The sequence below is a fragment of the Thermobia domestica genome, chromosome 1, assembly GCF_964235325.1.
Source record: "Thermobia domestica chromosome 1, izTheDome1.hap1.1, whole genome shotgun sequence".
Classification (NCBI taxonomy): domain Eukaryota; kingdom Metazoa; phylum Arthropoda; class Insecta; order Zygentoma; family Lepismatidae; genus Thermobia; species Thermobia domestica.
The window spans coordinates 341,958,844-341,975,431 of NC_137454.1; the positions used below are offsets into that span (position 1 = coordinate 341,958,844).

The 16,588-nt window shown below is 33.1% G+C and overlaps 2 protein-coding genes across 4 annotated transcripts in view; both read right to left on the reverse strand.

The window, feature by feature from the left end:
* The window catches only part of mRpS9 (mitochondrial ribosomal protein S9), a 430,030-nt gene that overhangs the window by 20,625 nt on the left and 392,817 nt on the right, over nucleotides 1-16,588 (reverse strand). The gene's annotated exons all lie outside the window — the stretch shown is intronic.
* LOC145663781 (uncharacterized) overlaps nucleotides 10,525-16,588 on the reverse strand; it is a 56,697-nt gene continuing 50,633 nt past the window's right edge. For both annotated transcript variants that reach the window (XM_081729869.1, XM_081729878.1), the window contains exon 2: nucleotides 10,525-14,534. In XM_081729869.1, coding sequence (XP_081585995.1) covers nucleotides 11,415-14,495 — 3,081 coding nt within the window. In that variant the 5' untranslated portion in view covers nucleotides 14,496-14,534 and the 3' untranslated portion in view covers nucleotides 10,525-11,414. The remainder of the gene's footprint in view (nucleotides 14,535-16,588) is intronic.

The window sequence follows — 16,588 nt, forward strand, 5'->3', positions numbered from 1 at the left end:
TTCATCATCATCATCATAGGTATTCTGCCTTTATTGGCAGGTCACTTTCCGCAGCTGAGAAGCTTCCATGCTCCACGGTTCTCCGCTATCCTCTTCGTCTTTACGCATAATCTTTCTGTTTTTATATCATCCATTAATTGTAGTCTCCTTTGCCCCCTCCCTCTCTTTCCCGCCACCATACCCTCTAGGACGTCCCTCATGATACAATCTCTTCTTAGGCAATGTCCCAATTAGTTTCTCTTCCTCTTCCTAATAATATCTAAAAGTGTTCTTTTCTCACCCACCATTTCTAACACTCTCTCATTCGTTTTCCGCTCGACCCAACTAATTCTTTCCATTCTTCTCCACACCCACATTTCGAAGGCTTCCAGTCGATTTTCATCACCTTTACGTAATGTCCATGTTTCCGCCCCATACAGTACAACACTCCACACGAAGCATTTTATGGGTCTTTTTCTCAACTCTTTATTCAAGGTCCCACAAAACAGACTTTTCTTCCTCCTAAAGGCTTCTTTCGCCATTCCTATCCTTGCTTTTATTTCACGTTCGCACTTCATGTTATTACTAAGAATACTACCTAGATATCGAAAACTATTCACTTGTTCTATTTTCTCCCCTCCTACTTTTATATTTGACACAGACCCCTTCGTTCCAATCACTATGGCTTTTGTCTTTCTAACATTTATTTTCATCCCATATTCTTCAAAGCCCTTTCTCATTTTTTCTAACATTTTAATGATTTTCTTTTCAGATTCTGCAACAAGTGCCATATCGTCTGCAAATCTTAAGCATCTAATCATTCTATCTCCTACCGAAATAAATTCAATAGTTCGGCCGGTCTATTTCCATATTATATTCATGTTTACGTTGCATTTGTTTTTGGTTGCGTTATAGTGTTGATATCATACAATGCGACGTGATAAAGCAGCTCAGTTGCAGACTTGAGTACCTGCATTACCAATGTCATTCTTGGCATGACTTTGACCCTTCACTCAAGTTAAAAATAGCACATTATTTCCGAAGGCGATAGCTCAAATTTTTACCTAATTCGTAACAAACATGCGATAACTTTATATGTTCTTACCAATGCTACCATTATTCTTACAAATAATAATAATAATAATAATAATAATAATAATAATAATAATAATAATAATAATAATAATAATAATAATAATAATTATTATTATTATTATTATTATTATTATTATTATTATTATTATTATTATTATTATTATTATTATTCACTGAATTGTATATGTTCATTAATGCTACTAAAAGTATCATGGGCTAACGTCTACTTAAAATTATGGTTAAGATATGTATATAGGGGGAAAGGGTTGACAAATTATACTATTGAATGGAACGGCAAGTTGCGTGTTTACAATAAACTGCTTTTTGGTGGAAAGTCTAAGAGACCACTAATATGTCTAAACAATCCTAGAAAGCCAAAAATCGTCGTACAGCCAAAGTCTCTATGAAACTTCTTCCTTTCCCTTTAAGTTCATTCCTCTTTTTCCTGGTGATTGCATTTTTCATTGCAAAGATTAAGATTACGAAACAAACGTAATTAGTTTTGTAATCAATTAAATTTAAACAAGGACTATTTTCCCCCTAGTTATGTCCAATAAATCGAACTCTGACCACAGCATTTCGATATTAGCCTACATTTATAACTATTGTGTCTCGCATTTAATGTATACTACATACAATTACCATGAACTTTAACCAACTTAACTTAGCCTAAACTCTCTGTAACGGATACCTCTCATTTAAGGACGAGTAACCATGCCCCATCGATGTTCGTTATTCAAAGGTTTCAATATACATATATTATTCAGAATTTTGCAGATTTTAGTATTACTAAAAACGCTGTTTGCCTAAAAAATATAAAATGTAAATTATTGTTTAATTGCATAGGTGACAGTGATGTCTCTTTACGTTGTTTTTTTTTAGGGGGGGGGAGGGAGGGGAGTTAAAGTGTGTTTTTCTAACTTCGGAACACAATTAGTCATTAATGTTATAAACTTCACATTATAAGGACCTTCTTGAGTTTTATTTATTTATTTACTTTTTCTAACATGGTCTCTGCAATCCCTGATTCCAAGCGTCTCATCAAGAAGGAACTAGCAAAATGCATATTTCTCGTAAATGACTGCACTATTTATAACATTGTAAGAAATCTATGGCCATTAAATATTTGGAAATAACTTATCATAATATAATCGAAATTATGACAGGATGAAGATTGGAGAAATCTTTTAATATCAAGGAAACTTGGTTACGATTAAAAACAGTAATTTCTACAAAGAAACGTTGAACTCATCTACGCTCAGAACTATATGAATTAAGAGATATGTAATACACTTGTGTCCTGTAGGCTATTGTTTCATTAGGATTCGTCAACACGTGGTAACCAGTTGGCTACTGAGAATCATTACAGTTGACGACGATGAGCATGTGAGTAGAAATTATAGTGCTAATGTAACTGTAAAATGGAAAATGAAATAAAATCGCTGGTCCTATGTACCATGCTTATATCTTGTAGGATAAACGTGACGGATAACTAATGAAAATGATTAATATAATTGTTTCGAGTGCCATATGACGTAAGGTGAACAGGCAGTTTCAAAAGGGAATTTTATTATTATTATTATTATTATTATTATTATTATTATTATTATTATTATTATTATTATTATTATTATTATTATTATTAAGAAAAAAGCTCTATTTGTCACTAGATTTAGTCCAACTGCCTCTGTTGCTGATGTTGAAGATATAGTAAAATAACATTTGAATAACTTTAAGTGTACTAAATTAAGAACTAAATATGATTCGTATGCATCTTTTCATATAGAAGTCAACAGTTGTGATTATAATATTAATGTTCCAGAAATTTGGTCTAGAGGTATCCTTATTGGCCTTTTTTACGGTAAATTAAAAGTACTTAACGATTGTAAAGGTCAAAATACTTTAGGTTCAAATCGAGAGGCAACCCAAGGATAATTATAAACTTTGGTACCAGAATGTACGTGGTCTTTGGACCAAACATGAACAGTTTTTTTGTTCTGTAGCAGACTGTGCTCATGATATAATTGTTCTAACTGAGACGTGGTTAAGTGATTTACATAACAATGAGGATTATTTTCCGGATGTTTATAATTGTTTTAGAGCCGACAGAATAAATGAACCTAATGTTTGTGAAAGAGGAGGTGGAGTGTTATGTGCTGTTAATAGAAATATCAAAGTTATTCGAAGAACTGAGTTTGAGATTTTTAAAGAATGTATTTTACTTGAAATTGTTAATAGAACTTATTATTACTGTGTGCCTATTTTCACTCCAATTTGCCTCCTACTGTTTATGAGAAAATTCTTAATAACCTTTTTTATTAAGATTAATTCACTGAATTATGATATTCTCATAATTGGCGATTATAATATCCCAAAGGTTGATTGGGCTAATAGGGATTTCCTTCCTGGCATACATTATTATCCCAAATGCAAGGCCAGCATATTATTTTCATTCCTGGATGATTATAATTTAAATGTTGTCTCTAATGTGTCAAATTTAGATTTGGTTATATCAAATTTTAATGTTGTTGAAACTTAAGATATTTTGCCTATTGTTATTCCTGATTCATATCATTATCCTATCGAGGTTACTATATGTAATAAGATATGCTCTTTGGATATTGGTTGTTTGCCAAGATATTCCTTTCATAAAGGTGATTATTTAGCCTTATACCAGGAATTAGCGGAGGCAGACTGGACTAATATCTTGTTAGCTGAGAATATTAATCTTGCTGTTGATGCTGTGGAGAATGTAATTAAAACCAGTATGAATAATATTATTCCTAAGTTTATACCCAAAAGTAGGAGTTTTCCTTTATGGTATTCTTAAGATTTTATCTCTTTAATTAAGGCAAAAGAAAAAGTGTATAATATATATATATATATATATATATATATATATATATATATATATATATATATATATATATATAACTAAATCTGATGATGATTATATTATTTTGCAAATTATAGAAGGCAAGTTAAATTCAAACTTCGTACGGATAGGAAAATGCATATTTCGGGCATTGAATATTTTTTAACCAAAAACACTAAAAAATTCTGGGGTTCTAAATCTTCCTCAGTTATTATGATTGATAATGAGTATGTAAATGATACTAATAAACTTATCAATGCACGGGCTAAGCTATTTGAATCTATATATCAAAGACGTTCGTCTTATGATGAAACTGACTTATTATGTAATTCTGGAAACAGTAAATTTTTTCCTAGTTTTACATCTAATCAGGTTATCAATGTTATTAAAGGACGAAAGTCAAATCCTCTTGTGGAATTGATGGAATACCAACTTTTATAATTAAAGGAATTGCGTATATTATAGCCCCTATTCTTGCGACATTATTTAATTGGAATATACAAACCTCTACTTATCCTGAGAATTGGAAAATTGTTCTTGTTTCTCCTATCTCTAAGGTTAATGGGAAAGATTATACGGATTATAGACTAATTTCTATTATGGGAATATTATCTAAAATTTTTGATAAGGTTTTATACAATTATCTCTATAATCATGTTTCTCCAGAAATTATGGATCAACAGCATGGCATCATGAAACACAGATTTACCTTGTCCAATCTAACATGCTTTATGTATTATATTATTCCTCCTGTAAAAACTCAAGGACAAGTAGATGTAATATATTTTGATTTTCCTAAGGCCTTCGACAAGCTTCCTCATAATATATTAATCAAGAAACTTAATTCATGTGACCTATCACCAACCTTTATTAGATGGTTTATTTCATACTTAACTTGTAGTAGATTTGTTGTAAAATATAAAGGTCATGTTTCTGATATATATAATATTTTTTTGGTGTTCCTCAGTGATCTAATTTAGGTCGACTTTTTTTTCTTTTGTTTGTGAATGACCTTCAAAAAAATATTAACTGTCAATTTCTCATGTATGCTGATGATGAAGATTTATCGTGCTATAAATGATGCTAGTGATTGTGCTAAATTACAAGATAATATTAATATCACTGCTAATTGGTCAAAGACTAACGCTTTACCTTTGAATTTTAACAAAACATGTTTGGTATCTTTTACCTTAAAACAAATCCTGTTTATTATAACTATGTGGACGAAAATGTTTCGGTTAAAGAGCTTGTTTCTATAAAAGATCTAGGTGTTATTTTTGATACCAAAATGTTATTCAATAAACATTTGAAAAATATAATTTCCTGAGCGAGGAGAAATCTGGGAATCACAAACTTGTTTAATCTTGTATTATGCAAATGTTAGAAGTCAATTTGAATATTGTACCAGTATTTGGAACAAAGGAACCCAGTATTTTCAAAGGGATATAGAAGTAGTACAAAACTTGTTTCTTTCATGGCTAAAATGGAAATTTAAATTTCTATCAGAAAAAAACTCATGATGAAATTAGGTACCATCTTGGCCTATTAAAATTATCTGAAAGAAGAACTTTATTTGACATTAAACTGCTTCATAATATTTTGTCTAGTAGGTTACCACTGAGGCCATTAGTCTTGGTGTTCCTAACATGGCTAGAAGAAACTTTAAAATTTTCAAATATAACACGAATTTTAGTGATGCACCTATATATAAATGTCTGTTAAATGCAAACAATTGTTTGCATGTCATTGATTTTTTTACACCTGATTTTCCTTCTATCCAGAGAAAGTTTACGACTTATCACTTATCATAATCTGTTTTTTTCATAATCACAATTTCATCACTGTCTGTGCATGTTTTTTGCTTTGTTTTCTTTTTTATAATTTGATTGTAATTTTAGTTGTGTTTTATGTAATATATTTGTCTGCTGCTATTGTATGTATTCTTTTTTTCTACTTAATATTATTGTATGTATGATTGTTTTATTGTTTATGTACTGTATTTGGAATTGTAAATGGACTATTAGTCTGTAATTTCCAACTAATAATAATAAATTATTATTCTTATTTAAAGGAAAATTATCTGATGTACCGAGAAACATGTGCACGGACCGCAAAATGCTTCGTATTCTAAAAAGCTTTCGTTTACGCTTTTAGTGTAATCTCTTAAGTGTTTGTAAACTACATACATGAATTTTCATTTGAGAAGATTTTTAAACTATTGCTGTTACTGGATTGAAGTTTAAAGTTCCTTTCAGCACCGAGACTATATGAGACGTGAACCTACAGCTTAACCACATGAGAGTCAAAGGCGAGTACGTTAACCATATAATCACAAGGAGCTCCCGTACACATTTTCGGCATGGAAGATCCGAGTTCGATTCAAGGCGGAGCTCACGTAGTTCGGATCCCACGTTAAGCTCTAGATTCACGTTTCATATAGTCTCGCTGCTGAAAAGGACGCTACATCCCAATCCAACTAAACAGCGAGGGAGCTTCATAGATATTAAGAAATAATATCAACTCATATTTTTCAGATAGCACTATAGTAAACTCCATGTTCCGATATTCAATTGCCTTGCTTGGCTGTTAATCAAACGTTATGCATAGATTAGATAGTTCTTGTTACAGACTCACTGACATGAGTAACATACTACACAGAATACCAAGTTATACCAGTTTCTATGATTATTTCGTTATTTTCTACATTTGTCCACCTTAAAGTAACCGATGCTGATTAGTCGAACTTGTATTAAGCCTGTCAACAAATAAGCTATTACTTTATTTTTTAATCTATATTGGAAAGATTTATATGGACTTTGAAATGGACAAACAGTCTTCGTAAGCTTTCTAACTATCCACTAATAAGTTCGAAAATCTTTTAGTTTTACGTCCCACGGTTATGCCGGTTAGGCTAAAGGAGACGGTGATGATGAGAGATGAGTGAAATGGTGGAATGAAGAAAGTGGGAGGAAACGGGAGAACCCCGAGAAAACCCACGAGCTTGGTGTTTGTCCACCACAAAGTCCACACGGAGCGAGCTGGGATCGAATCAGGGACCCCAAGCATCGGAGGTGAACGCTCTACCACTGAGCCACCGCGCCCCCACACTAATAAGTTCGAATCTGCAATTGACGGATATTGTAATTACAATGAAAAAGATTTGCCCGATGGAATCCACGGTAATATTTAGATGACGGCTTCATTGTTAACTGTCATCCTCTTCAAATCGATGACTCTTCATACTTGTAGATATTACGTCCTCCTCCTAACTTATTTGAGACTTCTAGATCCTATTCTGTTTGAAAATTCTGTAGAATATGACGCGTAGGTAGCATTACAACCACTATATATTTGCAACTGGAAATTAAAAACACTATTTAAAGTTTTTATTTACAGGTTTCATTTATTGTTGAAGCTAATACGAGTCTACGTACTGATTGTAAAAGCTACCAAATACAACAATACCGGTACATGATAATTTGATGATCAAGTCCTATATGGAATATCGGTGCCAAGTATTCTGGCTACCTCTTACTACTGTAAATAAATTCTGAGGTTTCAAATCCCAATTATGAATGTTACATTTTTTATTCACTTGTAATTAAATTTTATTATTTTAATTTTGAGAGAATTTTGAATGTAACGTTTGGCTTCCGTAAACTGTCTGTTAATAAAATTGTTGATTACATCGTCCCATTGTTTAACTAAATTGCATTTGTCCAAATTCAACCCAGAACGACGCAGTTCTTTGTAAAACTTTTACCTGGTTAATTTTATATTCTAACATGTTTATATACTGCGATAATGTTGATACTGTTACATCTTCATTTTTTAAAAGCTTCTCTAACACGTACTTTAATCCTGATCTTGATCAGCCGCGTCAATATATGGCTTCATACACACCACAATCGACAATAAAATTAATAGCTTTTATAGTCTGTAAGTTATTTTTCTACGCTTTTGGGTAATTTAAATTGAATTTTAAAACTACAGCTACTTTCTAGAGTTTGTAAGTCGAGTGTGTGAATAAGGGTTAACGATAGCAATTTTTCTGTAGATTTGTTTTTTGGATCTATTTTGATGCTTCTTGAAAATTTCCAAATCTTTCTAAAATTTCTAAAGCTAAATCGTATGTTGACATGACTAAAAGGAATAAAAAGATTTAAATTAAGGAACATGTCAGGAAGAAAGTGATGCAATGGTATCAAAATTATAATACATGAAATACGTTCCAATAAAGAATTAAAGGTTTTATGTACAACTACCTCCTACGAATCAAAAGTACGAATCCTAAGTTGATTTGGGTAAAAGAAATTTCGATAAACAATGGGAGAGTATAATCAATAACTTAATTAATTAACATTAATTTACAGAAGCCAAAAGTTTACATTGAAGTTCTTACAAAAAATACAAATGTACAATTACAAAATGTAACATTCAGCATTGGGTTTTGAATCCACAAAATGGGAATTAAATCTTTACAGTGGTCAATGGTGACTAGGATACTTGATAGGAACACGGGTTGCAATATGGCAGGGTTAAATGCACATTCTTCAGTTCATTAGTGGAAGGTTGTCAACTTGTGGTGTTTTTATTATTATATCAATGCTGTACAAATTTTGTAGTTACTGCTTCCCATTTGTCACTTAACCATCCTCTATCTAAATTTAACTTTAGTGTTTAAGTGAATAAACAAATTTTCAAAAGCTGGTCTCTCCCCTTCATTTTCAGCCTCCAATAAAATTTTTAAATCTATTGTACTGTGTTGAGTTTCTTTTAAAGACAGCAGACTTCATGATTTAACATCTCTAACATGTTCATTTACACGGACCTTGAGGTTTCTTTTAGTTTTCCCTATGTAACTCTCGTAACAACCACACTTTATCTCATAAATACCTGATTTCTCAACGCGATCTGTGTAATAGCTCTTAAAACTGGGTGATGTTCTTCTCTAAAGTTTTGGGGCTTCAAAGCTGTACGGAAACTGCGCTGCGTAAAAATCTGCTTCAATGTTGGTATCAATTTGGAAGAAGAAGAAAAAACGCAGTGTTACCCATTTGGGTTATTAATTTCGGCTTCAAGTCTATCGAAACGTAAATTCCTTCCAACTTGATTACACCAATTTAGTAATAATGGAACTTGATATACCTTCATACTGCCAAACTTTAATAAATGATCAACCTCAACCTGGAAATCTGATTCCAAAGAGGTGAGTCGAATGGCACGTAAAAAGAAATTCTTTCAAATGTTTGATTAGTCTTTGCAGAATGAGTTGATTTACAATTGAATATATTAAGTGCCAGCACTAGAATTATGCTGGAAACTGGTAATGAACTAATGTGTGTGTCTACTCACAAGATTTATAGCAAAATTTTTAACAAGGTCTATAACAAGATTTAAATAAGATATTGATCATATATTAAAGTTTGGCAGTACGGGTGGATATCATAGTTCCATTATTAATAAATTGGTACAACCAGTGGGACTGACTATTTTTCCCACACTGACAACAGCATTGAAGATTTTTACACAGTACGGTTGCCGTACAGCTTTGAAGCCTCCTAAAAACTTTAGAACTTAAGAGCTATTATTGAAAAATTAGGTATTCATGAAACAAAATGCAGTTGCCATAAGAGGTATGTAGGTAACTAAAATAAACTTCACGGTCCGCGTGAAATAACATCCGGTTAGTTATGTTAAATCGGAAATTCCGGCATCAGGTCTATGAAAACATTTAAAAGAAACTCAATACAGGACAATATATTTTATTCGGAGCTAAAATGAAGTAGAGACTAGTTTTTGAAAATGTGTTTATTCACTTAAAAGAACAAAGTTAAATTTAGACAGGAGCTGGTTAACTGACAAATGGAAAACAGTTATTACAAAAATTTGCCCACTATTGGTATAACAATAAAAACACATAAAAAAAAAAAAAAAAAAGAATGTGTAAATTATCTCCGCCATACTACAACTCACGCTCCAGTCTCTTGACGCGCGATTTTTGGTTTCGACGAAGTGTCATCTGAACTACTCTTACCCTGATTAAGTTCATCGTTTTTATTTTTTCTTCTCTTCTTTTGTTGTAATCTGTTACCGAGACTCCAAAGAAGAGTCGAAAGCTCGAAAATACAAGCGGTATTCAGGAATTGCATAAACCTGTACGTAGAATGATTACGAAATGTAATTTTACCCCACATTCAAACAAAAATTCATGTTACATTATAGCTTCAATGATTGTGTTTAAATAATTCTATTTTGTCCACGATTTCCTTATACTTAGGTTGTGCTCAACTCGTTTCTTTTTTTCCCCCTTTATTCTACGTACTGCATTTTGAAAACAAAATCTCTTGATTATTTTTCCTGAGAAATCTGGATAATTACAAAAAAATATCAAAAAGTGTCCTGAGTTACAACATGCTAAGGAAAATTATAATAAATATATGGCGGCATAGGTATAATTAAAGTAAACTTACCAAGAAACTTTTTTTTTATTTTTTTAAATTTTTACAAAAGGATCGTTTTGTATATGCACAAAATAATATATACATGTAAAAAAGCGCTATAAAGAGATATAAATATGCTTCACATAATAAAACATATAAAAAATATATAAAATGTTAAATAACACTATACATATGGTTATTGTCTTTTTAGTAATCATCTCGAAAGGAAACAAATACATATGTTGGTCTTATATTATCCAGTCTTTTCTTGAAGGTACTGAATTAATATTTTATTATATATATATATATATATATATATATGATATAAAAACATAACATTTATTTACAAGGCAATTTACTAGTATAAGTTCTGTCATTCAAGTATATTTTTGATGACAAAAGTTTCCTCACATGGAAATAATAATAATAATAATAATAGTAATACATTATCTTTTGCACATTCTTCCATATGCAATATGGAAACTGATACGTTATAGTTCAACGTCTTTATGTACAATATTAATTAATTTTACAACTGAAAGTATTACAAAAAGTGAATTCATTGTACATCACAAGAAGTAAATATATCACTGTACTGTACAGATTCTTATTATGTGAAAAGAAACCAATACTGAGTTAAAAATATAGAATCATGTGTGCACCAATCCAGCATTAAATAAAAAATAATTTCTCGTAATAAATCCCTGTTATGGAAAGAAGAATACCAGAAAATATGTGAATATTGACGTAACTTACAAACTTATTTTATAAAATCTCATACATACTTTACAAACTAGCACCGCAGTTCACAGCTTTTGATCGTTTTAACTAAAATTACGTTATATAATTCAACTGTGTTGTTGTCACTATACATACAGAATCAGGTAAACAAATCGAAGTTTACGCTGAGCTACCATTTAGGAAAAATGAAAAAGAAAGTAAATTTTATAAACATTAGCATTTTTACAAAAATGCAAAAACCCTTTTTGCCTTTATTCTTAATAAAATTCATGTAATAATATTTAGCAAAAACTGTTTTTATCATTATTGCTAATAGCATTTCTCAGAAGAATTTCGTTTAACTTAATCATCTCCTTTAGTTCTTTCATTTCAATGGCTAACATTTCTATCATTTGTGTGTGGGTTTCAACAATGCCTCCAATACCAACTGTTTTAGCTGAGCGAATGCGTTCAAGCGTCGGATGAGACTTACGGTGTTTCTTTATACTCTCATAAATTTCTTCCGTTATATCTGCTACATTCGACGAACATGAGGACATTGTATGTTTATGTTGCCTTCTACATTTAGCTATTCGTAAAGCAGCCTTCATGACGTCCTTTTGTAATCTTTTCTCACCTGGATTATTTGGCTTTACATCAAGAACTACACGATAGCCTGTTGGGGACATTAATGCTGTCCGCTGTACGAAACGATGAATATGATGTGGAATATATTTACTACATAGTACCGATTCTATATATGAGATCAGTTCTGTTTGCCTAACTAACTTGGCGAGTCCTGCTGTCTTTTGTAATCCTTGTATATCATGAACTGCTATACCTATCAACAAATTCATCAACACAATCGTTACTAGCAACAGAAAGATAACGAAAATCATCTGTGCACTGATATTTAATACTCCCTGGTTTTTACCTTTTTTATCTACCAATAAGTCATCAAAACTAATTTCGCCTGACATCCAGACAAGAACTTTTATCAGACTTATTAATGGATCTGTGAAGCCATCAGTTTTGGGAAATATAACAGAAAAACTTATCGTGAATCCAATCAAAAGGCAAGAATAAGCCAGCAATAATTTAAAAAATTCTTGTGACACTTTTGCATACATTTCAATATAGGATCCAAACAATGGGAGCTGACCGATCATCATCATTAGATTCGCCCAACCCATCAAAACAGCGAAAGCTCCAACGTGATTTTGCCATTCTTTTATTCGACCGTCATAAATCTCACAAGAAATTAAAATCACACTACAATACACAAGCCACTCCAAAATATTTTCATATTGACTACAGTAAGTTCTGAAAGAAGAGTAACTTGTGATTCCGTAAAGTTTTCTTAAAATTTCTAAGCACGTAAAGACTACCAGCACGTACCAAACTACTCTAACAAATTGGGGATTTTTCATTACAAAATTGTCAATAACTGAGTTTTCATTACAGTAGCTTTCATTTTTACCATTGTCCGTCACATTCAAACCTTCACTGTAACAGTGATGTGCTAGTCCTGTGTACACATATAATGACAAACACATAACAAACACAGCACATATGAGAAGCCGAACGATATAATACTTCCGAATTTTTTGCCATTTTAAATGTAAGAATGCTTCACACAATGGATGTTCCAATAACTCTTTCTGACCGTCGTCCACCAATGTTTTGAGGAATGCAACTTCTCCATGCTGATTTTCTGAAAGCAAATATCGAAAGTCTAGTTTCAATACCACGTCTCTGTTGGATGCTTCTGGGTCATTCATAGATATAGCACTATTTAACTTTTCATTCAACATCATGAGCGAAGCAGGAGTTTTACGTACAATGAAGCTAAGGGCAGATAAACCAGCTCGTGTCTTAGCTGTGATGTCAGCACCGTGGTATATAAGAATATCAACACAATTTGCCAGTTCATTTACAGCAGCCAAATGAAGAGCAGTGTAGCCAAAACGATCCTTCTTGTTCAAGTCAATTTTCCATTTTATTAACAGTTCCACAATTTCGTTACCAATATAGGTTTTCCCAACTGCTGCGTGCAATGCAGTCCGTTTATCATAATCTTCAATATTTACATCAACACCACTTTTGAGTAACGCCTCAACACAATCCAAAGACTGCCCTTTAGCTGCCAAATGTAGTGCAGTTTGTCCACGATTGGTTCGGGCACCTTTATCCGCTCCTTTTGCCAGAAGAAGGTTCACGCAATCAATACGACCATCTTCTGCAGCTAGATGAAGAGGAGTCATTCCATTATCTGTTTTAATATTTGGGTCAGCTCCGTTTTCTAATAGCATACGCAAGCATTCGGAATGGCCTAAATCAGCTGCCACGTGTACGGGGGCTATACCGTTTGTTCTCTGACTGTTTACATCAATATGATCGTTAACACAATTATCAATGTTTTCTTTACTAGGGCATGACCCATCACTTTTTATATCACAGATTATATCACCATTGACCAGCTGACTTAAGCGTCTATCATCAAGCAAATATTGCAATGATTCTGTAGGTCCAACATCTGAAGGTAAACGTATCGGTGCACCTCTTCGGGGTCTTTTAATTGTTGGATCTGAATTCATACCCAAAAGTAGTTTCACGCAGTCCACAGAGTTCGCCTGCACAGCACAATGAAGGACACTTTCACAATTATTGTTGTCACCAAACTCAATAACAGCGCCGTTATTTAAAAGAACTTTCATAGCTTCAACAGAATTTCCCAAAGCTGCACAATGCAGTGGAGAGTAAGATTTCGTTATTAAGTTAACATTTCCACCACGTGAAATCAGGAACTGTAAACAGTCCACAGCACCCACAAACGCGCACAAATGCATTGCACCAAACCCGCCTTCAGGATCACAGAAATTAATGTCAACACCACATCGTAACAATTCATCTAAAATGTCTTTTCTTTTTAACAAAGCTGCCCACAGAAATGTAATGTGTTTCTCCATATCACTACTTAGTATTGTTGCAACACTGATAAACTGGCCAGCTTCAATGTCTTCCAACACAGAAACTAAGCCACCACAGCCCTTCATCTGTCCCAACAAACTCTGACGAATGCTCTCTCTACATATTTTAATGCTTAGCTCATCAATATTTGGACTTTCACTTTCCCCATCATAATGTATATTGTAATGGATATCTGATAGTTCTAAATCATCTGACTCACTTAATTCCTCTTCAATAGAGCCACTTTCGCGATGACTAAAGGCTCTCTTCCATTGATGCTTAAGAGTCGGAGAAGCCGTTCTGTAGCGAAGCGAGAATGACAAGCCAGGACGGTTGTTCCTTTCAGTATCTACGCTGGCAGCTCGACCTAGCATCACCTTCTTCCTCATGTCGATCTTCGTATTTTTCTCCATTATGCGAGAATGTGATGATTAAATTAATTCAGCGTTGATCTGCAATTAAAAATGGGAGTACATTAATATTCAGAAGAATAAACACTGGAGCTTAAATATAATAGTATTAAAGAAAACAAAATTCCATGCAATAAACATAATAATTTTAATGTTTCAAAAAAAGAAAGGGAATCGTTTCTGAACTGAAGAGGAATCGAAACACGATTACAGTTTGTCAGATGAATGGTTTACTACTCTGTAGATATGTTTGAATGAAGAATAACACTTGATTATTACTACTGTAAAATCATCTTTTAACAAGAATGAATTATAGATAGTCATCTTGAAAATGATATATACACAATTACGATTTCAAAATCAAAGACATATTCTATCTCGCTATCAATACAAGCTCCTTTCACTTTCTACAAATCAGGATAAATCCTACTAGGAAGTTGTATTCTTGCGACTACAATTTCTTATCAATAATTTGTGGACATGGACACAGTGCTGATTTTGAAGTTTTTAAGTTTTCTAACTTAAATTAGTTTATATAATTAGGAGCTCCATTCCATCGATATAAGCCGATAACGGATATACTGAAGTCAAAGAAGTCGAAGAAGTCGAAGAAGTCAAGTCGAAGAAGTCAAAGAAGTCGAAGAAGTCGAAGAACCCTAACTTTTTTGAACATATCCCCCTCGTAGCTATATGATTATCATACCATTTAGGAGAAGAAGTTAGGGTTAGAGTTCGAATGCAAATTCATACAGTTCGGATTTCATGTTAAGCTTTAAGTGCACATTATATTTAGTTTCGGTAACAAAAAGGGTATTAAGTTCTTAGTGAACCAATTTGTTTTAATAAAACTGACTTCATTAAGTGAAGGCATATTAGGTATTAACACCTTCGAGCCTAAGCCCAAGTAGAATTTGGGGTAATTTATTAATGCCAACGGACGAAGTCTAACGAGGGAACCTATCCAAGTGTAACTCTGACTTCAAGTCGAGACTATGGCCGTTGGATACCTTGTCCCAAAAGATCATAACACGAAAAGGGATACATCCTCGATCGCAATTGTTGCGGAGATATAAGCGTGAAAATTTAGAAATTGAGCTCCATACTATACATTACAAAGTCAGATTTTTCGGAAACGGTCAGGTAACGAAACTCAGAGAATACATATCAAATTACTGTAGGGAGCAAAGAAACTTTTGAATGAATAATTTGTGTCCCCGGGGCACTCGCAGGGTCCCACGAGGAGTCCAACTCAAAACTTGCAAATGAAACCGGGGATCAAGTAGCATATTGTATGAAAGCTATTGTTAAATAAAAGAAGATAGAACAAATCTAAACTCTCTGCGATAACTGTGTGCAAACGGGCAACTGGTCAAAATGTCAAAACAACCTACATCAGAAAATCTATGACCACGCTTCTAAATCCGTTAAGTTGCAACAATAACAAAACAGAAAAACACATTTATAAGTGCAAGATATTGAAGTAAAGCAAATTGCTGCAGGGTCGCTCTCTCAAAAGCACCCTCCGATATATTTTATTTCTGCACCATTATTCCAGTTTTCTCCAACCCCACTCCTCTCCAAGTTGCCTCACAGTTTCAAGGTTACACCTTTTCGTCTTTACTATCATGTTTCTCGTTCAGCAAATCCCCCGATAGAAATTTCACAGTGCAATATGTGAATTTGGGGTCCCGATGCGCGAAGCATATACTTGCCCTTTGACCTTCTCACCCTCCACGACGATTGCGATTGACAATGTATCCTTTCGCTTCTAGGATACGAAATCCAATGGCCATGGTTATTCTATGGTCCATTAGTCATTCGAAGTCACACTTATATTTGGATAAGGTCCGTTGTGCGACTCTGTGATCCTGCAGCAATTTGCTTTACTTCAATACCTTGCACTTTCAAACGAGTTTTTCTGTTTTGTTATTGTCGCAACTTAACGGATTTAAAAGCGTGGCCATAGATTTTCTGATGTAGGTTGTATTGAGATTTTGACCAGTTGCCCGTTTGCACAGGGTTATCGTAGAGAGTTGAGATTTGTTCTATCTTCTGTTATTTAACAATAGCTTTCATACAATATGCTACTTGACCCC